At 39.4% G+C, this 26,224-nt stretch overlaps 1 protein-coding gene across 4 annotated transcripts in view; it reads left to right on the top strand.

The window, feature by feature from the left end:
• The first annotated feature begins 12,157 nt into the window (after nt 1–12,157).
• Nucleotides 12,158–26,224, top strand: part of PTPN13 (protein tyrosine phosphatase non-receptor type 13) — a 113,178-nt gene continuing 99,111 nt past the window's right edge. For 2 of the 4 annotated variants that reach the window (XM_064416777.1, XM_064416776.1), the window contains exon 1: nt 12,158–12,257. In XM_064416777.1, the coding sequence (XP_064272847.1) occupies nt 12,182–12,257 (76 nt within the window). In that variant the 5' untranslated portion in view covers nt 12,158–12,181. Of the gene's footprint in view, nt 12,258–13,307; nt 13,440–13,561; nt 13,694–26,224 lie in introns of those variants that run through there. The other 2 variants (XM_064416778.1, XM_064416779.1) reach the window with 2 other exon arrangements.

Here is a 26,224-nt window from a genome sequence, read left to right as displayed (position 1 = left end):
CTCCACACAGGAATACACACCAGGGTAAGGAAAAAGGGAGAGCTGGGAGTGGCCAACCCATTGTCCCACTGTGTGAACACAGGTGTGGTAGTTTTGCACTGCAGAGAGGCAGTGGATTCTGCAGCATTCCTCTGCATGGCAGGAGGAGTTCTTTGATTCTCTATGGTGCTCTGTGAACAATTGCTGGTTTGGTGGTTGTGGCTTTTGATGCCAAATAATTTGACTTGTAGGTTTGGCTTCAGTTGGCACATAATATTTTCCCTGAGGTTCAGCAGTGGGAGCTGGAATGTTTATTGTCACACAGGCTAAGAACTAGTCCATGCTTTGCCTGTGGGAGGCCTCTGCTAACAAACTCACATGGTTCTGACCTACCCATTCAAAGAGTTTCGAAATTAAAAGACTAAGACAGGCAGCTCTTAAGGCTGGGAAAGAAAATTGCTGTTCTTTAACTGAGCAGGACTTAAAATAGCAATTAAAAGCACTAATGTGACAGTGAAAAAGTATGGGAGGTGCATCCTATAAAGTACCCTTTAAAGTTTAACTCTTTCACTCCATGTTCTTGACACACTAAAATCTTGTCCTGGCCTCTCAGGACAAGATGTTGTAGGAGCAGAGTTCACTAGTGAGGTGCATTACAGTCTCCTCCTCATCTCAGTCATGGATGCCACAGCAGAACAGAGCTAAAACCTCAGTGAGAAAGGGAAATTCAGGTACTTGCTGCAGTCATTTCTGCACCTCAGACCTCCTGTGTACATTCTCCTTCACTAACACTACTCACTCAGGATCCCTTCTTCAAACAAAAACTCCCCCTTCACTGCCTAAGAGGAGATTTGGCTGAACAAGGTCAGAATCAAGGTCAAGTCTTATACTGAGATGAAGGCTGAGAAAGAAACTCCTTGTCTGGTGAGACTTAAGTGTAATTATTTTCTGTAATGTAACTAAACAAATGGCAGCTCAGACGGTTTTGGCTCACTTTTTTTAACAGATAGTGACTGATTTTTTTCTGGTGTGAGAAGGAGTTAAAGGCAGTTTCTCTACAGTAGTATGGTGCAAGAGTCTCCATCTTTCTCTCTGCTCCCTTCAGTCCAATGACCACCAGATTTCCAGAAAAGTGTAATAATTTCAGAAAATTACTTACATGTGTCTTCCATCCTGACCTAGTTAATATTTTTTAGATGAAAGAACCAAAAAGGGGCTTGAGATTTAAATTTTTTTTCTGTATGAATAACTCTGTATGTGACTTAAAATAAAAGCCAGTCTTTGAAATCAGAATCATAGTGGGGACCTTCATGCACTTTCACCTCTCAAGCCTTGCTTTGCAAAGGCATCATTACAATCAAATGAAGTGCAGCCATGTTTGGCAATTGCCCTCTGGAAAACAATTAAGCAAATAAAAAATACTTTGTCTTCCAATGTAGATGTACTGGATATAGTCAGTTTCTGTGCTGTGGGAATACTCTGGCTTGTGGTAGTAAACATTTGACATGATACCATATTTTTAGCCACTCGCTTTACAACATAATTGAAGATTGCATTTTATACTGAAGAAGAAAACAATTTACTGCCAGGGTTAACTCTATTTTGTTTCTTTTCAAATACTTTGATATTGGGGAATGGTATAAATACGTTGCCTATACTTACTCCAGTGCTTTGATTACAACTGGGTTATTTTAGCTACTGAAATCCATTTACAACCACAAGTCACTTTGTCTTTCCTCCAGACATTCTTCATAAATACTTTTTATACAAAGCTGTGACTTTTTAAAATGAGAGATTTGATTAGGATGGAAATAGGAAGGTACTCTCAGTTTAAAAAAAAAAGTTATTTTTATATTTTATCTTGACCATTTGTTTTCTAGTAATTTTGGTGAGGATACTAGATATGAATGAAATGTCTAGCATTTCCAACAGTTGGCTGAAGTTTCAACACCACCAGGATATTAAACCAGGTTTTATTGAGGGAAATCTGAAAGTCCTTCTGTATTGACATTAGATTTTACAAAACTATTGGTGCCAACAGCACAACTTTAAGGTTGTACTTTTGCATAATGGCTCTGTTATCCACAGCACTCTGTGATTCCCCACTTCTCTTAGTTAGAAGTGCTGCAAATCAGAACAGGCCTTCTGTGAACATTATTTTAAAAAATTTGCAAATTCAGTCTACAATATTTGTAGCTAAACTTCCTGAGATGGCTACAACTCCACCTAAATCATGTGCAGGAATTCAATCACCTCCCTCTTCCCTACCTGTTTTTATCAGAAATAAGAGATTGTCCAAGGGGTTGCAAATAACAATACTAAGATGTACATTAAAGTACTTTTGTTATGATGATGATGATGCCAATATTTTTTTATTATCCTGCACATAGTCTGAAATTTGCTTGGACCTCCCTGCATTTAAGAATCTGTAAAGTCAGATATCAACTCATTATAAGTTATAAAAAGTTAGCTTGCATGCCGACAGAATGGAGAAACAGAGGTAAGAGATTTGTTATTAACTCATTTATGGATGCTAAAGCACGCAGAAGCTAGCAAGAGAATGCAGGTAAATTTAACTACAACAAAAGTAAAACAGGGTACAGAAGAATTACAGCCATGAAAATATTTTGTATTAATAGTACTGGAATTTCAGCCACACCCATCTGTTTATTTAAACAGAATTACAGAACCATGGGATTATGGCTGAAAGCTGCCTGTTCTGGAGCTGGAAGGAGACTGAGGTTTTGGTCACAGCATTCAGGTCAATGCTGTGCTACCTGTGCCAAGAAAGTGCAGCTTCACTGCAAGTACTTGAAACAGATGACATAGAATGTAGCACAGACTTAATACCCAGTCATGCATACAGAAAAATATTAGACTGAAAGATTAAATAGCTGCTGATTTCAAATGCGTTTGTGATACTGTCTGCTTTTGTTCATTATTTGCTTTAACAATGAAAGAGATGAACAGGGTGAAAAGGGACCTGCTTTGTTTCCTTCAGACCAGAACAGATGCACCTCAGATGCTACAGTCCTTTGTGTAAAGAAATACATTGCAGTCTGCAGCATTCCCAACTCAAAATGAACAAAATCAGCAGAGTTTCAGATTTCTTTTTTTGAATATTTAACTACATGACTTGAAGTGTCTGTGGAACAGGTTTGCAGTAAAGCATGTTTCTGAGGCAGAAAAGAGTACCTGCAGTGTTAAGGCAGTTACAAGTGGGCAAGTACATTGATACCTGCTTTTGGATATCTGTTTTGCTAGCATTGCACAATAGAAAGCTTTCCAGCAGTGTCATAAAAAATATCCTCTGAGCCCCTTCTTGGGTAATAATTACACAACCAATGGTAACAAGGACATCAGTCTGAGTTTTAGCAGGCATAGTTAATCAGTGCAACTCCATTGCCTTCAGTGTATTTGTGGCAGTATCAGTAAATTAATTTACTTGGAATATCTCCTTTCAGAGAAAATCCACATTGAATTCCATCATCTAAAAGAGAATAATTCTTATTTTGTTTCCTATGCTTCATACCATATTTGAACACCAGAAGTATTAGATAGAAAGACAAATGGCATTGGAGTAGACTAATGCACTTTAAACAAACAAAAAACCCCCCTGCTTTCAAATTATATTTTCTCTGTATAAAATAAAGTGGATGCTGCACCATTGGTGAAAACAACTCCCAGCCTGAGCAGGACAGAAAAGAGATGGAAAGAGATGAGCTGGTGGATGGAAATATACAGAATGTTTCAAGTTAAAAGATGAAACATGTCTGTAGAGAATTAAAAGCCCATGAGCAGCAGGCATTACTTGGTCAAAGAAGGTAACCAAGAAAGAAGACTTTTGATCTGCATTGCTGCAGAAAGAGTGTGGACAAGCCACAGAACTGAAACCTCCCTGGATCTGAGAATGTTGAGGTTCCAAGAGCAGATCACATGGACAGTGCATGTGGGGCACTACTAGGAGTCCTTTATCTCCAGTGAAGCCTCCTGCACCGTATCAGTTTACAGCAGGGAAGGAGGCTGAAGTGCAGGGATGTAACAGGAAACCCCTGCTGTCGGCTGGAGTGAGGTGAGAGGAAGTCAATGTGTACAACTCAAATGACTGCTGATTTGCTGATAAATCATCTATTAAGATCCCCTTACAGGTTGCTGTGTTTCTTAATTTTTTCTCAAGAAAGAGAAAGGATAACTCTCAACCACAAAGGATTTGAGAATTAAAAAGTACCTGCCCACAGAGTGGAACTTTGAAAGTGATTCCTTTTTTTGCCTTTTCCAAACTACATCGTAGACTGCTCTGTCCTCCCTGGTTTTCTTTTGGTAAGTACCTCTCTTCTCAGTAACATCTTCTGCATAGTGACACTCAAAAGGCTCCAATCTAAGTCCCAACAATCAAGAAAATCTTGGTTTTTCTCACTTGCCATCTACATGTACTTTTACCTCCCAAATTTGTGTTGCCTGCTCATGGAAGAGCAACCACTGCATTTGGTTTGGGCTTGCAGTCACTTGGTCTGCAGGAGCAATGTCAAGGAATGAATACCCAAAGCACACGGGCTCATTTTTATTTACACAACTGCTGATCAAACCACTTTAAAAATAATTTCACACTTTAAGAGAAGTCTTAAATTACAGGGCAGACCTCTCTGGCTGAACACTTCAGAAACTTTTGAGCTGATGTAGCTCCAATTCTCAGCCTTGTTCCACTACCCAGGTAAGTTTGTTGAACATTGTGACACTGACCAGCCTAATGTCAAAAAGAAGACCTTTGATTCATACTAAAATTGAGTAATGTCATGTCAGCTTCTCTTTAGAATAAAGAAAAATTACAATATTGGAACCTCTCTGGCTTTCTTAGAGAAAATACACTGCTCATATTGACATAAGGCAACCAAACCAGCAGGGAGTATAAATCTTATTTTTAAAAATACTAATATTTTTCTCCAGAAACAGATAAATTCTGCAAATTTTCAGTGATCTTCAGAAAATAATTTTCAATAAGTTATGTTTTTATTCCATTATTATACAGCCTAAAAAAATATGGGTTTTTTCCTCTCTGGTGATTTCATACCTAATGTATTCTCACAGCTATCTAGCAATGATAAGTTCACTAAGATTAAAATAAGAAATTAAAAATATATTTTTTCACATTTTGTTTCCTGAATGTGCAGAACATGTGGCTAAGTTTGCTGGTTTAAATCTCTGCCTGATAAGCCTTAGAGACAATGTGTCTATTTAAAAGTTGTAAAGGAAACAATTGACACCAAAGAGTTTCCTGTAATAGAAGAGAGACTTCTCCCCAGTCACTTTCAGTGATCCAATAGTACAGGTTAACCCTCTTACCTTAGGCTTCCTTTTAAACTGTCATATAACCAGGTAAATTAGAGATAGATTTGGTCACACTGCATTTGACAAATGTACTTTTATCACTATTAGCACCAATGGTGATAAAAGTGCATTTGAGTGCATTCCCCTGAACTTTATTTTGTTTTCTATTAGTCTGCTGTTCTTGAAGTTGTCAGGGTACATCTCAATGGACTTTGGTACATGAGGGTCAGAAAATATGCTGTGGACAAACATATGCCTATATTTTTCTCTGTAAATAATGGCACTTTCCCAATTCTGACCTCAGGTAGACCAACTATGATACATATCACAGAGGACTAAGTGTTATTTGTAGTTGTGCAATAGCATAATCCAAGTAATAAAAACACTCTGTTGATGAGAACTCTTTTTTTTTTTTTTTCCCTCCATCTTAAATTAGTAATGTGGTTATGCTTTGCTGTCATGGCATCCTGTATGATTTGGACATATCCCTTCAACATATTTTGCATTCATGGTACGTGTGCCTTCCCTAGAGCATTATTATTTTCTCTTTCCACACAATGGGATAAATTACATTGAGATGTGGACAATACAGTCAAATCCTAGCTCAAGAAACAGAGAAAAAAAAATCCCTGTTTCCTACTTAGATACTTTCAAAAGCTTCTTTTATTTTAGATTTAGATTATTCTTAACACCAGTGGTAATAAAAGACAGAGAATATCTCATGGGTGGCTGTGTTTTCTTATCACCCAAACACCATGTCACAAATTGTCCCTTCCAGACACTGAGCAAGCACTGGAATTAGCAGACTTTCCTCTTGCCAGCTCTACACTTCTGCCCCTGTTCACTGATGGCATGGAGTGCTAGGGTTAAGTTTGAAAAGAAGGTGTTGGAGGTGCTTGTGGGTTTGATGATGCTATGAAGAGACAGGCACCACACGATGTTGCTTCAGTTCACCCTGCATTTCTCCTGTTAATGGATGCAGCCAAAGCTGTGTGGATCTTATGATGCCTGATTGTAATTGACATAATAAGATGCATTCCTTGAGTGTAAAGCAGCTGGACTGTAATTAGCCATGTGATAAGTAAGGATACATGGTACATTTTGTGCTTGGGTTTTTAAAAAATACAAGCTGCCAGACAAAAAGAATGAAATACAGTTTATTTTGTTTTTTTAGGTGGCTTGTGCACATTATGTAGTGTCAAGCCAAAGAGTGCACATTACGTAGTGTCAAGCAACTGCAGAACAGTGGGGGTTACTCAAAAGATCACAACATTCTTATGCTCTGACTGCATTTGTACACACTAAATTTGCTTGCAAATGTAGCCTGAAATGCTCCTTGTGTGCAATGCCCTGTAATTTTTAAACATGCTGAGTAAAGATTTTATTTAAAAACATAAAGTGGTGGTTCCACCATAAGGAAGTACTTTGCAAAGACGGTCTTTGAAATTTAAATAAGATAGTCTTCTACCAAACAATCTCCACAGATGCAGAGAGAAAAAGGCATGGTTTAAATTTAAAAAAAAATGCAGGAATTACTATGGAAGGTAGTAAAGTGAAAATAGATTATAAACTACTGCTATATGTAGCCAGAGGAAAACCTTCCAGAAGAGCAAGGGTCTGACTCCCGAATATCAGCTCTTCGGGAGGAAGAATGTGGGACGGGGAGCCAAAGCTTTACACCAAGTCAGTACTTTGCACCAAGTGTCCTGCATAACCCTGAATATATCAAGCCATGCCTCAGCTTTTCCTTCTTTGAAATGTGGATAATTTTACTCTTCCATGCATTGTGAGATTTAGCAAATCCCATATAGCCTCCTGCTTTTGAAAGCTTCAAGAGGCAGGAGTTACAGATGCCAAAATATTATCAGGCATACAAAAAAATATATAATTACAAGTATAAAGGCAGAATTGAAAATTAAGCAATTCATTAACACTTCACCCCAATTGTCAAGTGTTTCCTTCACAGGGATTAAAGGATGACCTGTCTCTGAGAAGTGAGAAACTTTTCCAAGGGTGTGTTTCTGCTACAAATTGTTTCCTGTCTCTGCTTGTTCTAAAAGTAATTTATGGCCAGGAGATACTGAAGAAATTTCTCTTTGGGGCTAATAACTTTTAGAAAATCTGTTTATGTTTCAAGTTGTGGAAATACATAGTAGAAAAGAAGCATGAGGAAGACTGTCCATCACACTGCTCCATCTGCTTCACACTTCAAAAATACTTTCCAGTTAAAAAGCAGTAAAACATTACTAAGGGAAGCAGTGCGGCACAACTAAATGGAAGTTGGAAAGAATTGTCCAAAAATTATTACATAATAATATCAATCAATATATTTTTTTTAAATCACCAAAGTGTGAAACTTTCATAAGCTGTTCATATTCAACTCTCACAGAAGTCAGCTAGAGTGGCTGGCCTATCTGTTACTGGACAAAAAAATTACCAGGATGAAGGGATGCCACTCACTCTGTGGAGGGAGGGGTTCTCTTCTTCAAAAGTATCTCTTTCTTTTTAAAAGACATTTGAAAAATCCATGAGAGCAAAACTAATTGATAATGACTTGCAAAAAAAGAAAAATTGCATGAAAGCTTGGTGTTAATAAGCAATTAAGAAAGCAAGGCAAAATCCTGAAAAAAATGCTTGCACAAATGCAAAAGCACATGCTTATTATTGCTTATTATTCCAATAAAATTAAAGCAATCCACTTCAGTGGGTGCAACTGTTTGGAAAGGTTAACTTCTAGGGCAGAACTCAGTCCCTTCAGTACAACAAAATAGCTTTTTACCTAGTCAAACCAAACTTATCTTCAGATATCCCAGCACAGAGCTTTTAAAAGCACAGTTTTGTACAATAACATTAAAAAAGTTTATTAAAATAATCCTTATTATTACATAGGACACAAGACAGCTTTTTGGTCAAATTAGTTCACAGCTTTTTATGGCAAATGTGAATAGAAATATAAATTACAATGGTTTATAAAGTAAGCAGGTGTCACAGTGATTGTCACCTACAGTCAAATTATGGTCACTGTAACTTCAATGCAAAACTGGGCTAATTCCACAGATTTCAATATAATTACTCTGGAATAATTCTGGTGGAACTCTTGTGGAGAATGATACCCTTAAGTGATTTTCTGACAAGCAGAAGAGATTTTTATGAGTATAAAAATAATTTCAAGCACCATTACAGCAAGTACAATATTTCTATATCATCAGATATATTTTCTTATTTTTGTTTTCTTCTGACTCTTTGATAGCTCTTTTAGTAGTTTATACAGAGATTCTACTTCTTTAATTCTACATTTCTCTTGCTATACTCTCTGGGAGTCTATCTTCAAACTTTTTTTTGCCGGTTTTCCAAAACATTTAATGCCTCAACAAAATGTTTGCATCAGTCTATCTTATTATCTTTTCATCCATAGATGTTTTTACCTTTACTGAAATATTTCACCACCTGTAATGTCAGACATTTGTTTATGTACCTTTGGCTGCTACTAGGAACTGCAAGGACCCTGCTATTGCCTCTGTAAAGGTGGCACTGGGAATATAAAAAAATCGTGAAGAAAATATTGAGCACAATTTTCAGGACTCAAGAGTTTGCTACACTGTTGCTACAACCAGTGTCCCTGAGTGAATGCTATCCATGACAGAAACTGAAAAAAAAAGAAAAATCTTACAGATGTCAACAATCAGTGGTAAAAAGTTAGGAAAAAGAGGGTTATGTTAATTTGGTTTCCTAACTTTACCTGAGTCTAAGTTTTCTTTAAAGAAAAGCACTGCAATTACTACATTCAGTTCCCATCCCTTCCAGTTAGGTTTAAGATCACCCATCTGAATATGCACATATTTGCTAGTCAAAAATAGCAAAATCGTGCTATTTTTAAGATGAATATGAGCAACATAGTTTCCAATCATTTCTGTCACTTTAGCAAAATGGGGTTTGATGAAGCAGAAAAATTCACGTGCATAGCCTGAGGAATTCCAACAGCTCAGGAAGAGTAATAAAGCCATGCAAACTCTACAAATGTTGGATTGCCTGCCTGCAGACAGCCACCTACTGAAACTGTCATTGTTCAACTTTCCTTGTATGAAACCAAACCCAAAAAGAACAGATGACCCCCAGATCACAGAATTCACCACTAGATAAGCAGCATTTCTTGTTGACCTGTGCATACTGAAGATCACGGCCAAATATAAAGCTGTCATTGGTACAAGTCGCTCCTTCTCTGTTTGAGGGAACTGTGGAGCTCTCAGCAGAAGTTGTGCTATCACTTGCACACAGGATGATGCCAAATTGCATTGCAGCAAGAGGAATGCATTGGTTGAAGACAAACACAATGCTTGTAGATGCTGGAGAGCTGCAACAGAAGAATATTCAAAATCGACAATGCTGGGCCTTTACAATTTGGTCAGCAGAGAGTCATCAATTATAGAATTATAGAAATAATAGAAACACTACAATTTTGGGGGAAAAAAATCTTTTTTCTCTGTGCCCCTCTATGCCCCTGGCAACTTGTCTAGACTTTGGTCTATTCCTCCATACAATCTAGCTACTGTTGATGTGAGAGCCTTTTCTTCCAAACAGGCTGCAGTCTGGGACAGCCTTTGTGTATTCCTCAGCCTTGATGACCCTTCATCTCATTTCAGATCTCAGATGAAAACAAGTCCTTTTCTCCTACTCTCCCTATACATTTTAATGTCTCTCTTCCGCTGCTCTGATTTAACTCTTCACTGTAATATTCCTGAACAAAACCTTCATTAAGATAGACTCCAAAGTTAAGTGCAGAGAGGACCAGTTTGAACAAGTAGTTTCTGTCTGGGCAAGGTTGTTCTCTGCTGTATATTTACTACTATTTCAACCAGTCTGGTTTTAAGTATCTAGAGCTAATTAGCTCCTGTAAATTAGATTTTCTTGAAGATTGTCCTTAAGAGCTATAAGTCTTGGTATAAGAACTACTTTTTTTTTTTTTTAACAAGATACCAATACTCCCAAATATATCTCAGGCCTCTTTTTTTGCAACAGTACTGATATAGGGCCAACAGGAGCACTACAGACTTCACTGGCACTAGCCTACAAATGGATTTCATTGCAGATGGGGACTGAAAATACTTCCTCCCACTGGCACTGAGCCTCATCAAATGTTTGTAGGCAGTGTTTTCCCTATCCCTTGACTGCCATTTAGCCAAAGAACATAAAATGGCCAGTAGCTCTAAAGGGATCTGTGAATCAAGCTGCCAATGTTCAGATACCACTTGTTCTGTACTTTTTGAAAACGAGGTCCCCATTTGTGCACCAAACAGGGAAACACCCAAAATTAATTGTCGCTTTTGAAAATCCCAGACAGTCACTGTACTGTCTTAATATTTCCCAGAGATTTAATCTTTGTGGTAGCTATTTCCCTCTGCTGCTTCTTTCTGAGCCACTCACATAATTTGCTTAGGATCTTTTAGATAATATAAGGACAACACCTAATACAGACAAACAGAAGGTGCTTTCTGGGCCAAGTGTGTACGATGCACCTATGTTGGGCTTTTTTTTTTTTTTTTATGTCTTTCATTAGTTGCAAAGCGTGAATTGTCAGATTTAGTTTCCCTCTAAACTGACCTTTACATGTACACTGCAGCAGACCACACAATTTTTGGTTCTCAGTTGCCCACACTCTTGGCCTTAGGGATGATTCTGTCCAGTTTATGTACAGGTTTTGTCCTAGTACACAGTCAAGGTGTGGCCAGACATGCATCCCAAACCAGGAACTTGGAGGTGCTCTTGAACCTCCCAGTTTAGGCATAGATAGAGACCCAACTTTTTATTAAGGAAGTTTCAACATGAACAGTAGATAATATAAATTAGCTTCTTTTTTTTTTTTTCTTTTCTTAAGCAAAGTTGCACTACATTAAACATAAGCTGTACGTAAATGATGCAAGATTTTGATGGTGGAGTAATTGGAGGACATTTATTTGCCAGACAATCTCTTCAGAGGAAAATTTAATGTTTGCAGCTCTGGTTAGCATGGAAACTTCCTCGGAACAGCTAAGGAAAAAGTCACACTCAGGAATCTCTTAAGTGCTGGAATGTCAATCTTTGTAGTAAATGTGTTGTGTACACAACAAATCCAGAAGCACCACACTGACAAAAGCCATTTCGTTTTCCCACACTGGAGGCATTCCAAGGCATCAGTCTTCTTGAATAACGTGCCATGTCTTTCTTTTAGTCAGTGATGTAAGAAGTTTCTAAAGTTATGGCAATATTTTCCATGTATTTGCATCCCTGTAAAATGCACAGTAGGTGAAGATGGTAATTATATTTTTCATTGATCCTGAGCTCCAAGTTTCCTTATTGAAGATGTTTAATTAAAAATATAATCAAATAGTCTAATGAGATAATTGTTAAAGCATTCACATACATTTGGCAAGGCCAAGGAGAATGCTGTCCCAAACAGATGCTCATTAGAAGAATGAAGAACAAGGAAATAAATCTTTTGAGGAAAGTAAATTACAATCAAATTTACAGTCTTTTAAGAGAGATGACTCTCTGGGGAGGAGACTTCTATATTCAGAGGCATATTCCAGTACAAGTACACAATATTGCCTGGTTATGTAGGCTCAGTTTTAACACATCCCCAAGTCCTGCTTCATTCATTCTGTTCCCTTGAGTTAATAATGCACCTTTGCAAAAAATCATATTCCTACAAAGAATTCTTTCTGTGGCCTACCTTCAAATACAGTGAAGACAGAATATATACTGGCATGGGTTAGGGCCACTATGAATTGGTCTGAAGGATGGAAGCAGAGTTTTAGGATAAAATCTCTTACAGATCATTAACACCTACTAAAAATTCTCTTTCAGTGAGACAGTCACCTGTAGCAAGAGGAGGTGCCATAGAATGTATAAATGTACAGGGACCAAAACGAGCTCCTTTTGGAAATGTGGATACCAATATAGTCAGTTCATCTTAAAATGTAAGTAGATACTTATCAACTTAACGAACTTGTATTACAAGAAAACTACATTTAAATTACATAACTAACAGACTCTCAGATTACTGTAGCCTCTTACTATGTAAATTAGTTTTACTACTCATCTTTATTTTTGTTATGACTTACACAAATTCCCTGACACTATTAGTTATGGCAGACTGACTTTTATGCTGAGTCCTTAATACTTTAGTTAATACAAAGCAATTGGCATTTCACTAGGAAACAGTTACAGTCAAATATTTTTATTTACTCTAAAGCAACTGTTTTCACAATTTTATTTTTTTTTCAAACAGAAATTGCTCTTCCAGGCTATCATTCTGAAAGTTCATTTTCGCACAGCCCGAATTTGGGGCCACATCTCTGGTGGCATTATTCTTTGCAACTAAAAGTGCTATTTCGTGACTATTTTCTTCCACAGTCTGGCTCCACAGAGGAGGGAGCTACTACAAAAACTCCAGAGGATCCCACGGGGGAAGCTCCAACCCCACTGCACAAGTGGGCTGTGTGTTTCCACAGTGCATTTCACATTCAAACTGGAAAAATAAGTCTTTAAAAAAAAAAGGGGGGGGCAACCCACCCCAACTTTTCAGCTTATTAAGTGGACCTTTCCCTCACCAAAGTTTCTCTGACAGCTATGAACAATCGGGTGTGTTTGAAAGCTTTGGCACTAAGGCTTTTGTTCAAGTTTGCGGACCAAGACTTTCAGCTGAAAAGTCTAGGAGCAGCCAGATCATCCCCGAGGAAAAAAAAAAAAAAAAAGAAGAAAACAAAACCAAAAGCCGTCTTTGGGGCCAAGAACAGGGCTGAAGTTCGCCCCCAGGAGAGCCAAGTCCCGAGTCACTCCTGAAGCCGTGTGGAGCTCCGGCCGGCCCCTGCGGGCGGGAAGGGGCCGGGGCCGGTCGGGGCGCGGAGGGAGCGGGCGGGGCCGGGCGTGTGTCAGCATCTTCCCCGCAGCCCCGGGGCCGGGAGGGAGAGGGAGAGAGAGAGGAGCCGGGAGAGACGGACGGAGGGAGGGGAGGAAGGCGCGGCGCTCGGGGGCGGTGGGCGGTGCTCGCCCGCCTCCCCGCGCTGCTGGCGGCCCCGAGGGGCAGCGACCGGAGGAGCGGAGCGGGCAGCGGGAGCGCCGGGCCGGCGGGGCCGGGCGGCCGCGGTGCGAACCCGCAGGTACCGGGGCTCCGGCAGGGGTGGCTGCGGGCCGGCCGCGCGCAGCGGGAGCGAGGGAATGCGGCGGGAAGGAGGGACGGCGGGGCGGGGAGCGCCGCCGCTCCCGCCCTCTGCGCGCCGGGTCTGGCGGGCGGCGGGGCGGGGATGCTGCTCCGCGCTCGCAGCGCAGCCCTGCGCGGCCGCTCCGGGCGAAGCTCGGCGCTGCTCGGCTCCCTGGCCGCCCTGCGAGCGCGGACGGCGGCTCTGGAGCGGCGGTAGGTGCCCTCCCAGCGGGGCAGCCATCCCGGCCGCCTCCGCCGAGCCGGGCTCTCCCGCGGGGATGGGGGCTCTCCCGGAGGGATGGCCGCCGGTGGGCGTGCGAGCGCCTGGCTTTGGTTCTGGGATCGCGGCGGGGCCGGCGGCTGGGTGTGGGAGAGGTGAAGAAAGGCCGCACGCAGCGGCGGGGATGGCGGTGCTCCCACCGGGACTCGCAGCCCGGGTCCCGTGGGGTCGGGCTGGGCGCTCGGCAGCAGCGGGACACGCTCTGCCGGCCGAGATGGGCTTGGGTTTGCCTGCGCCAGCCAAACAAAGCCGCCCCCGCGGCCCTCGGACTTGTTAACAGAGAGGAAACTTTTTCCTCATTAACGTTTTTGGAGGAGCAGAAATGAAGGATAAATCTGTTGGCCGGTGATGAGAAATAGCGTAGGTTTCATTGGCTTTTTATCTGCTAGCAATCGACACCTCCGCAGACCGCAGGATAATCTCTCTCATATTCTAGATTGTGTCATTCTCTTTAAATTGCATGTTTAAAACAACAAAGGCAGTGACTTCATAGGGAACCGCCAGGAGCTGTTCCGTACCCCTCCTGTTTACTGGGGAAACATTTGGGAACCGGTTTGGTTTTGTAGGTAGGATCAGAAGTAAATGTAGGACATGGAAACTGTAAGGTTGGTTGCAGGTAATCTGTGTCTAGCCATCTTATTAAGGTGTGAGTTTTGGAGAAGGGAATATGAAAGTCTTTGCATGTGGAACTAGCTGGGGCAGTAACCGTGATCAGTTCCTGAAACCTTTTCAGGGAAGAGGACGCGTTTTGTGAAACTCTGCAGTGAAACTGGGTCAGAATGCATAGACGTTTTCCTGAGGGTAGAACCTCATGTGAGAAAGCTGTCATTGAAAAAAAAAAAAGTATATATGTATGTATTCCCAGGTGCCCTGACTCCAGGGTCATTAGTTTGGGCTCAGGTTGGTGAAATGATTGCATTTAGTGCCCATTCCAGAGCAGGACTGCTGTCGCTGTTCACATCAGAGCATCAGGCCTCTGACTGACTGTCGCCTGTGCGACTCTGTCTTTGGATGGCCAGAAACAGGATCTAAAGGCATTTCTGCAAGAGTTAGAAGCAGCCACCATAGAGGTACAAATGAGAAACAAACAGTTTGGGTCTTGTGCAAGAAATCCTGATGAGGAAAGAGTAAATCTATTCAGAGGATCTTTTGGTGGTGCAGTTACAACAGAATTTGCTACCACTCCTAGTGCTATCAATAGGACATATCTGTTCAGCTTTCACATGCAGCAGATGTGTTTCAATTGGAGTGTCTTTTTTTTTACCTGCTACAAGCATGTCTTTCCATGAGCAGTTCTAGAATTTAAGCAGTAATTTAAGGAAAGAAGAAAATTACAACAAGAAAGAGAAAAATATACATTATAACCTTTAAAGATACTTTATTACTCATTTTTAACCTAACAACCCTGTTTGGTGTTATGAAAGGCACATAATGTTTGGGTTTTCTTTTTTAAGTTGACGATACAGTCAAAGTAAACACTTTCAAATATACCAGATGTGAGAGGAGACAGGCTGTATCAGAGGATGCTGTTCTGACGCTTAATTTAAAAAAAAAAAAAGCCCCTCTTAATTCCATTACTGTTGTTGAGTGGGATTGAAGGCTGTGAGAACCCCAGGCTCACGGACATTTGAGTGGATGGAAGAGTGGGGAAGTATCTGTGTGAAAAGATTGGGCAGAATGTTAAAGCATAAGTGAGTACACTGCATGTATTTTCAGCAGGATAACAGAGCCTGGTGAAAGGATGTGACCCAGTAGTCTATTTACAGCTTCAGAGGCCTTTGAAAGTAAAAATGGACTGTGTGGATGAGTGGCAAATAACCACTGTGGCTGGTCACGACCAGTGATACCTTGTGCATAGCATTGTAACTTGTGTGAAGTGTTGGCAATTTCAGTGCCTTGAAGGGAAGCAGTGAAGAAGTCTAGGAAAGGGAGGAGATTGCATTCCTGAGAGTGGGAAGGCACCAGGGCATAAATGTTACCTGTTCTGGTGGCAGGAAATTGTCATGTCTGCTTTTTTTTCCTTTATGGTGGGATTTTTTTTCAGCAACATGGTTCGTGCAGACTGACTATCACAGAGAAGGCCTGAAAGTAAAAATGCAGTCTTTTAGCTGTTCACTTCTTAAGGAGCACAGCAGGGCAAATATTTTTATTTTTACATCTGGAACAGGAATTATTTGGCACATAGCTATTTTTCTCCCAACCAAATGCAGGTATGAACAATAATAATTAGTGGTTGTATGGTACAATAAATCTTCAAAGTGGCTTCAAATCTTAATCAGCAAACCTTAATAGCATGCTATTCCTGCAAGGGAGGTAAGTAATTAGATAAAATGAGACTGGGCAGACTCTTAAATGGAGTTTATTGTTGAAGTGCCTGTCAGTTTCACAAAGCTCTTCTTTATCACTGAGGTCTCTGAATGCTGCCATACTTAAAGGGCTTCAGATATTTATATGTTGAAATACACGACATTATGGCCCAGAGGGCCTTGTTAATATTGACATTCTCTTCTTCAAAGTTCTTCACAGTGAAGGACACCTTGCACTCAAGAGCCTCTGTAGTGGTTGTTCCAGAACACCTGTGAAGACTTATTAACCTGAACAAGAGTAAGGTCAGCTCTTTAGGAGGAATTATTTTCTTTGGAAGGGCTTTCCAGTTCACTTGCGTGACAGGCCTAGAACTTTTAGTCCACCGATGGTGAAACTCAAAGTGATTTTGCAAGTAGTTTGTTAAACCTAAGAACATTAAATGTTGCTGCATTTTTGGAAGGAGTGTTGGTTATCAGCTCAACAGTCTGTCACTTTTATTTCCTCTACTTACAGAAAAATTTGTCTGGAATTTTCCTGTTTCAAAATGAGCTAGTCAGTGAGGGTAAAAGACTGAAAGGCAAGTCCTGATGTAGGGTGTCATGGTGCAGAAAATACTGGTAAGCAGTTGCCCCAAGCTGTCGCTTCCCGTGGGATAAGCATGGATGGAAAGCTGTGAATACCAGGGTAAGTTAATGTTGTATGTCGCCAGTTAACTATTAATGAAATCTGTGCATCTGTAAAGAAGGGTGGAACTTCTGAAAGAAGTGTTTCCCAGCCCCACCTCCTCCTGAAGGACAGGGAAGGAAGCTGGCATTTACAGATGGGAAGGGCACAAGACGACTCTTTGGTGCCGTTTTTATTTCATCTGGGCTTCTCTTTCTCCTCCACCACTTAAATACCTGGTCAGGAACCAGGCATATTCTTTGTGCATCATTATCTATTAAAATGCTTTCATAAAAGGCAATTAATTGAGTAGGTTGCCTTGGGACAATGATATGCCCTGTAAATTTGAAATCCAATTGGTTAGGATAGAGATCTGCTCCAGTTGTGACACTGTAGAAAGAATAACAGACGTGGGAAGGCTTTGTTCTCAGGGTTTCATCTGTCCTTTATCTTTTATGTGCAAATTTAATATGCCACAGAAATGTCTGCAAGTATTATGTCACGAATTAAGGGAGACCTGCTGATTTTTGATTGCTGGTATTTATGGGGAATACTGTAGTTTTGCAGGATGTTGAGTATTATTAAGGATTTGCAGGTGGTAAGGTAATTAATGTCAGATTTAGGACTAGCTGCTGTGTTAGCTCCTGGTTTCTGCTTCAAACAATTGGTCATTAAATTTGGTGAAATGGGGCACTTGGAAAAGAGACAAAAGCTTTATCTCCTGTTTTGCTGCTAAAATTAAAACTCAGGGAGAAGAACTGACTGACCTAAAAATGACGAAAATTTAAGTGCACAAGTTTGAACTGAACACAAACTTCTTCATGAACTAATCTGATGCTGTCAAAAACATTGTGCTTTTTTAGCAGACTTTCAATTTCTGTGTGCTTCTGCCTTGTCAGCAGAAGGACATGGTTTTCTGGGATATCATGGGGTTTTTTAAATCCAACTCTGGCTACATTTTTTTGTGTGCATGTGTTTCTTAGAGGTTGTCTCCTGAAGAGCATTTGTCTGTATCTGTGGGAGAAATATGGGCAGGAACATTCTATAGAGCTGGCTGAAATTTTTGAAAGTGAATCTGAAAATGGCTTTCATGTGGTGTTGACATCTTCTCTGAGTATTTGTATGTAGTGTGGGTACTTGGCTTCAGGCATGTGTAGAGAGGTACATTGGAAATGGTGTATCTGAAGTCTGGTTTATTTAGATCTGGAGCTGGAAGTCTTTATGGGTGACTTTTCTTGAGGCTGTTAGAGCATACAAATTCCTGATTTTTTAATGTGCTTTTCATCATAGTGCAAGCTGGATAAATCAATGGAAATACCAGGGTTCTTGTGTGTTTCACATACAGTTTGACAGCAGCTGTTAAAGCTTTTTTGGCTACATCTGTGTATGTATACAGGTGCAGCTGATGTCCTCTGGCAGGCAGATGACAGTAATCTTCCAGGCACACTCCAGGATATCCTTGTGTGTTGGAATCTTAGCACCGTGCTGTATGAAACTGACAATAAATACGAGTTCTTGCAGTAGCACAATTACATTGTTGAAATTGTTGCATTTTTTGTTGACTTAAATGCTGTTTCAGAATTATCATTGAAAGGCATAAAGATTTGTTAATGTAAATATTTTTTTGTGGTAAAATTGCATGCTTGGAAGTGGAAGCTTCTCCGAGTCTCACGTCCATTCTGTACTCTGTCCTTACTTTTATTCATGTCACAGCCAGTGTTCTAGTCATGTGGTGGGCAGGACCTCATAACCTGTTAGAGAAGGTGTAGAAAGAAAGAGAAGGTTTAGAAAACCTGTTAGAAGGTTAGAGAAAAAAACCCAAGGAACTGAGTGCAAAGGTTTTCTAAGTTATTGCTGAGTACAGACAGAACAGGGTTTATCTCATAATCTCTAGGGGTATAGACACTCTCGGTCGTAGCTCCTTGTTTGCACAGGGGAATTGGTTTCCAGTGATTAATTTTATGCTTCAGATAAGGATTTTTCCCTTTTAATATTAATTTCTTCAGCATCTCAATAACATGGGCATATTGCACTGTGTTTTTTCCAGTTTTCAGATAGACATGAATGGCTAAATGGAGGGCATAAAAACCCACCCCAATAAACCTGTGACGCACGCGGTTCCAGGGCTTTCTTAGGGTCACCAGGGAAAGGTAATGGGACTTGACTCATAAAACCTTGTCTGTTTTACCCTGTAGAACATTGTTGTTGAAATATTAACTACAAAATTTCAAACTTGTAAGCAACCTTAGTTGATGTTGAAATGTGTTCCATATTTCTTGTTGGGACTGTTGATTTTTTTCTGCTAACCACTTCTATATATTGTTATTTTAAGAAATGAAATAAATTACTAAAGACAGAGCTAAATTAAAGTGTGAAACTTTAGTTGTTAGAAATAGTTATACTTCCTGGCAAAGTCATGCTTGGTTTAAATGGTGATAGATTTGGACTTGGATATTGCCTTAAGCAGTAGAGGGGTGAAAAAAATGAAGCATGTGGATATTTAACCATGTCATACATAGATAGTTTAACTTTTCTACCTAGTTTGCTTATCAGGGTATCTGTGCTGTAAAATCTCTTGCTGAGTTTTTATCAAGAGCCAGCATTATGTTATTACTGATTTTACCCATTTCTCTCTTCACAGATTTTAGTGTTTCAACAGAGAAAAGTTAGAGAAGGGAAATGGAGCAGAAGTTTTGCCTTTTAGTACCTTTATGTAAAGTCAGAAAATCCTCTCCTAGTGATTAGGATTATGACCAGTGGAATAATAGCTCTCTTTTCTCAAGTCAGTGCAAAAGCTGTATTTGCCTTCAATGAATTAACTTGGGAGTTTGAATCCCAGGCAAGCAAATGGTCGACAGGATGGTCCAAGTGCTGCTTTTATGCTTTGCTTTTTAATGTCAGTGAGGAACAGCACACGTGGTGCTTCCAGAGACATCTCTGTAGTATGTGTCACTGACTGGACAATTGTGTGGTTAAGTTTAATTAGGCTGCTGGAAGCAGCCTAATTAAAGACTGTGTGGAACTTCCTTAAATGGGATACTTCAACAGGTGACAAGTACTGGTTTATCCTTCAGAGGATTTGTTATGGTATGTCTTTCAAGTGCCCTAGTGTGTTTTAACTGTTTTTCAGTGATTGAGGTGCATTTTCTGTTTGTTCTTCTGAAGCCAGTTTGCTTTCAGTTTCTGTAAGTCTCTAAATTGGTCTGCTTCACATTAATTTGACATTTAGGAAATAAGAGAGTACTGCCTGTATGCATGCATTATGTAGAGATTTATTTATTAATAAGCTCCCTGTGCACTTTTCGATCAAGGATTTATCTTGGGTAGGTTTCTAGGAGGAAAGAGATTCTGTCCAGCCTTCATAGACTCTGTATTTTAGAACTTTTATGTATCTTCAATCATCTTTAGTGTTCTTAGGCCAGTGCCTGAAGGGCTTTCCTCTTAACCATTAGAGACAGAGCTTCAGAAACACCTGAACATTCACCTTATTAATTAGTGTTGGAAAACTGTGAAAAAAAATAATAGCACAGCTAATGAATCCACTGAAATATTAGGAAAAAAATGTTCTGGTCTAGGGAAAACTTAAATTTTTATATTTTTCCATAAAAATAACTTTGACATTTGTGGTTGGCATCTGAATTGATACACCCTGAAGAATGATGAGGCTCTCGCTACTAACTTCACTGGAAATTTGAGTGGGATGAAAGTAGAATGCAAATGCTATTGACATCCTTATTGATACATAACATTGCAGTAGACAATGTCTGTATGTCCATAAATTACCAGTGCTCTGTACAAGAGGAGCAGTTGTGGGCTGTCAAATGGCTTGTGTCTGAAAAAGGAAGAAATTATTTTAAAAGGCAGCAAGAAAACCTGTAAAGTACCTGGAAAATTTTGACCTAGAAGGTCTAGCTTGTGAAACTGTTAGAAAACCATTATCTTTTGGAGGAACACATAGTCTGGAACAAAAGGAAGGTGTGAGAAAGAAAGGGTTGGACTCGTTCAAGATGTGATGGGACACCTTCAGTTCCCTCTAGTCCAGATTTATGGGCTTTGCAAGAATGTCCTTATGTGCTGGTGGTGGAGGCTTCTGTGAGCTGAGGTTTCTCCCTCATAAAGACTGGGATGAGCTTTCAAACCTTCATAGCTGCCTGTACTTTTTGATGTTCCCAGCTTAGTGGTTATGTTTAAGGTCTTCAAGGGTTAATAATTACCTGATTTCTATCTCGTGGTTTTTTATTTGTCTGTTTTCTTGGGTTTTTTGTAGGTTTTTTAGAACTATTTATCTTCTTACCCCTTTTTATTTGTAAGGTTGTTCAGACTCTGAAAATCAGAAGTTTGTCTGGGAAGTCTTGCTACAGTGATCTATTTAATAAGATTTGCAAGAAATATACACTATGAGTTTTTGAGGAACTCCACAACTTTAGACTTGGATTTCCTGAAAGAGGTTTCTTCTGATACTATAATCTGACAATGCTTAGCAATCAAGCTAATAGTAAAGAACCTTAAATTTTGAACAGCTTCTTTTTTCAGTGTGCCCTGTCATTGAATCCCTTGACTGACCTTAATAAAGAATTTAAAGATTATCTGATTATAAAAGATTTGCTAGCTGGCAGTGCTGAAAGTTTGTTTCATCAGAAATATAGACTCATTTATTGAGTGGCTTTGCAGTTAGGTTATCACATGTGTGGAGCAGCCAAATCAGCCTGGAGCTTTAAGCACATGGGCTAACACGTAGAACTGAATTACTGAAATAGCTGGGTAAAGCTTCTTTATGTCAATTTAAAATCTGTGTGCTCACCATGATTGGCACAAGACTTGGGTATTGCATTATAAAAATAGTCTTTTTTAAAAATTACTCTTGTTTTTAGAGGTTTTCTTATACTATTGAATCACGTTAGTTAGTTTCAATCTATTGGCAAACAGCTTTGGTAAGAATAATTTTTCTGTTTTTCCTTGGCCTCTGATCTAGTTCTGTCCTCTGTGTATTTATTTGAGGAATATGGTGTGTAAAGGAAGAAAACTTTAAGCTGGGTTTTTGTTGTTTCGTCACAAAATACGAAGGAAAATCGTGAAAATGGTTTTATAATAGTTTTGAAATTTTATATCCATGCAATGCCTTAAGAAGAGAAAATATTTAGTATGCTGGAAGATTTATTGCTTTTGTTGGAAGAAACCATTTTCTGTGCTTTTTGATAGCTGCAAACATTTACTGGTGCTTAGTAAAAGTCAGGCAACTTTGAGGCATGACTGGGCCCTTCAAGACCTTTAGCATGTTCTTTTCTAGTGAAATTTGAGAAGTAAGTTGCTGTCTTACAGCAAACAACAGCAAATACTCTTTGTGAACCGCTTAATTGCAGCTGTGTTACTGGAACAAAATGTCATGTGGAGGGAAAGTGCAAATGTGCTCAGAAGGGGATTAGAGAAGTTAACAGAACAGAGACCATTAGTGACTATTAGATTTGACTGTGCAGCTTGAGCTCAGGAACTCAATAAACTGGTGATTGCCAGGAAAGGGGATGGGAGAGCTGGTCTGGTCCAGTTTAGTACTTCTTGTATTAAACATTGCTGAAGTTTCTGAAACCACAGAAATGGGAAGCTCTTCCAAACTGAGAACTGATTTAAACTCTTAAAAAAAAAAAAAGGCCAAAAGCTTAATAAGAAGCTTTTTGTGATCTGCCTCTGAAGTTCACGTGTCTCCACGTGGGCTTGACTTGATGTTCAGAGAACAGCTGTCTGGTTCCAGCTGCAATTCCTTCCTGGCTTTTTCATCCTTTGTCTCTTGGAATCTGTATTCCCTTTTGTTCAGATTGCTTAAGGAGGGTTTAAATGATGGATAGTCAAATTATCAGGGGAATTAATTTTCATGCATGTGACTCTAGAGTAAAAATAGCTGCTCAGGAAGAGAGAAGAAAAAGACAGCAACACTTTGGTGATATCACAGTTTAGGCTGCAGTTTTAGTTGTTGAACTAAAACAAAAGTTTTAGACAAGTGAAATATACTACTAGCTAAAATGGTAAAATATGTACGTAAACTGTCATTTTAAATGACATCACATGAAAAGTGCACCAAAAGCCAGCTTGTGGAGACATAAATAATTGGATTCCTCTTACAGCTGACAAACATTATTTAAGAAGGGAAGAACGTGCTGTGTAAGAGGCATTTTTTTGTTCTTGCTTCCCTCAACATCAGATTCTAGTGCTCTGTTGGTATTACCATGTGTGCTGTGTGTGCTCTTGGGCCTTGCACAGAGTAGTTGAACAGAGCATTTTTCAGTAGAAAGCCCTTAGTTTTGTGGCATTGTCAGACACTGAAGGAATTTGTGTCTTCAACTGCTCAGTATTAGTGAGCAAAATAGAATCAGAAAACTCAATTTAATGTGATATGTGGAAATTTCCCTGGTGCTTGCACAGTGCAGAATATAGTTTGCAATGTTTTAGGAAATATTTTTGTACTTTCACATTAACTGAACTCTTTGATATACATATTAATTATCACTGATTCTGTCCCACCCATTGTCTTTGCTTTGAGAATATTAAAGAGCTGAAGATCACAGAATTTAACTTTTCAATGTAATATGAACTGCTGGTTGGGAAGTCTGCTGCTGATGCAAAATCCGTTTGTTCTGCTTCCCTCTTCAGTGGTTTTGGAGAAATGGAAGAGAAACTATTGCCTGTCTAGACTTTAATAGGTTTATATATATTTTTATGTAGACAACATTAATTTCAAGGCTTGTGATGTATTTTCAGTGATAGGCTATAAATGCCAGTTGGAAAAAAAGTAGCAACAAACAAGACAAAGTTTGTGCCAAGAAGTAAATATGCATCTAGAAAGAGCAATTGCTTTTTGCAATAGTTTTGGAACCTCAAAGTATAAAGTCTTCCAACTTTTTTTCAAAGAATTTGTGGAATTCAGATTTTGCTGTGGGAAAAAAGCTCTACTTAGTCACCAGCAGGCACCTGGGTATATAGAGCAGCTGTAAATTGTGTGTGACTTCTGGTTCAGGAAAGTTTGGATTTCCTTCACCTTCCTTTTTTCCCCACTGCCAGTGGGAGAAATTGGGTTTTTTTATTACTTGTTTGTAGACTGATGGTGTAAAATCAAGGGTGAAGCTTGACAGCAACATCTATACAAGTAATTATTGTAAAAGATCCTTAGAAAATGGGAGAAGTCACTCATCAGCATGGTAGGAAGCAAAATCTGGGTTAATACCAACTGTCTTCAGTTAATTTTTTTGCCAAAGCTCAAAATTTTAATCTATACCTTTTTAAATGCAGGCTGTGAATGGTTCTATACATTTGTTTCCCCCTGAATAACTGGGTTAATATTCAGTGTCTAGGTACATGGATGAAAAAGGGTCAGTAGTTTAAAACCAAGTGGTAAAGCAATTTTTTGAGGAAAAAGTACTTTTCCTCTGGAATTGATTAGTAATGGTCCACTGAATCCCTTAATTTTGCCAGCAAGGCTTGGTATCTAGAAACTTTCACACAAGAAAAACAAATTGAAAAATTATTATAATGTTCCTGACTGCCCCTTTGTAAGCTGGGTGTTTCTTCCTTGACTAAAGCAGCCTGTGTGTTCTTCTCTCTCAGCTCTCTGATGAAGTCCTGGTTCCAGCTTTTGTGCACAGTGAGGAATCCATGGATAACTTCCCACTGCAGACTGAGATAATGCATTTTTCTGTCTCTAAGATTTCCATCTCAAGACTGTAAAATTTTGTTCCACCCCTCCTTTTTTTATTTCCTCCTTGCCTCTTTACACTAATAGCAAATTGGGTGTTTCTGTAAGTGGTGAACACTTGATGCTTGTCATTGATTGCTGCTACTGCTTTTTCTCAGGTTAAGTGTGTATGCAACTTGAGGCAAACCAGTACAACTGGTCCAGTTTGATAAACTCTCATTCAAATTCAGTATTTTGTAAGCAAAGTTTATGGGAGGTTGTTTTGAAACTATTGGTAAAACATTTGAAAGTTTTGAAATCTGTTTCAGACTACTCTCCAAGTGGTGTTTTTCAAGTGTTGCATTTATGAATTTTCTATGTGATGTATCAATGAATAATCTTCAAATTGTTTAGCTGGCAATGAAAGATAGAAATGGGAGTTGAAGAGGTTCAGCCCGTGTTTTTTCACACATTTGTGAAAATTTTTTCATAGAAGCTGAATTTTCTCCTAGGAGTTAATTCCATTTGTATACCGAAAATGTAAATAATACTTTTAAAATAATGTACCCATTTTTTAAAGTTTGCAAGAATAAAATTGAAATACTAAATTCAGGACTGGAATAAAATTTGGATTGTTGTCAAAGTTCTAGACGTACTATGGAAAGGATGAAAATTGGTATATTGCATGCAGACTAGATTATATGAGAAAGGAGAATTTTTTTTTTTTTTAGTATCAGGTTTTTCTGTTTACTTTAGGCAGTTGTAGTTACTGTTTTCTTGGGTCTCCATGCAGTAACAGTTACAGAGTTAAGCTGTGATACACAGTATCATCAAATTGATTGTGAAAGCAGTAAGGTTTGATGCATTCTTTAACTGGTCTAACTCCCTTTGGGCCAGTTGTATGAATTAAAGATTCAAGGATTGCTGTTATATTATCCTTCTATTCTCCTTTCACTTAATCCCTCTCTGGGCAATGGCTTCAGAGATTCATGTGACCTTCTGCTTGGTTCTGTTCCAATACAGTAAATATAATTTGTACATGGGCAGTACCTGTGTATGTCCTCAGTCTGACTAACTTTCCATTGCTATTTGTAGGAATATTCTTCAAAGAAAAAAAGGATGATGTTGTGAATCACTTCCTTCTCAGTTTCTAGTCCTGTAGAGGAAAAGTTTCTGCTAGTTTGCCTTTGTTATGCAGCCCAAGGCTGTAATATGGATTTTTGTCCTTCTAATAGGAATGTTTATCATCCAGACAAAGCAAGAGCTCTGGGGTTTTTTTGGTGATAGCAGGCTTGGTATTATGTCATGGGAGGAGGTGCTGCTGTCTTGTTTTTCCTGTTTTTTTGGCAATGCCATCTTCTGTAGCTTGTTCTGTCCTGTAATCTGTCCAAGTACCAAAACATTATGGAGTGCAGGTAGTGTTCTTTGTCCATTCTGGTGTATGAAGCTCAGTCACATCTGTTACATCACTGACTATCTGTCTTTGCTATAGATCAGGCACTCTGTTTTGTGTGGAAGGTCTGCTGAGGAATTGTAGAAATCGCTCTTGCAGGTTTTTCATGCTGCTGTCAAATGATATTGAGACTTTTGTTCTTTATGGTGAGAATCTTTCTCTACACTCCAAATCCCGTTCACTTTGTTGGCTCAGAAACCATCAGCTTGGTAAGCATTTGAAGCTGGGCAGAAATAGCAAGTAGGTGAATCTCTTGTGAAAGAGAAATGCCAAGTTTTCCCACCTAACAGGAAAAGGACTAATAGTCACACCACCTTCGAGGGCAGCTAAGCCATGGAGAATATCGTGGCTGTAGGACTGAATAAATCATGCGTAACCACT

Source organism: Passer domesticus, chromosome 4 (assembly GCF_036417665.1).
Source record: "Passer domesticus isolate bPasDom1 chromosome 4, bPasDom1.hap1, whole genome shotgun sequence".
NCBI lineage: Eukaryota > Metazoa > Chordata > Aves > Passeriformes > Passeridae > Passer > Passer domesticus.
This window is presented reverse-complemented; position numbering and strand designations above follow the sequence as displayed.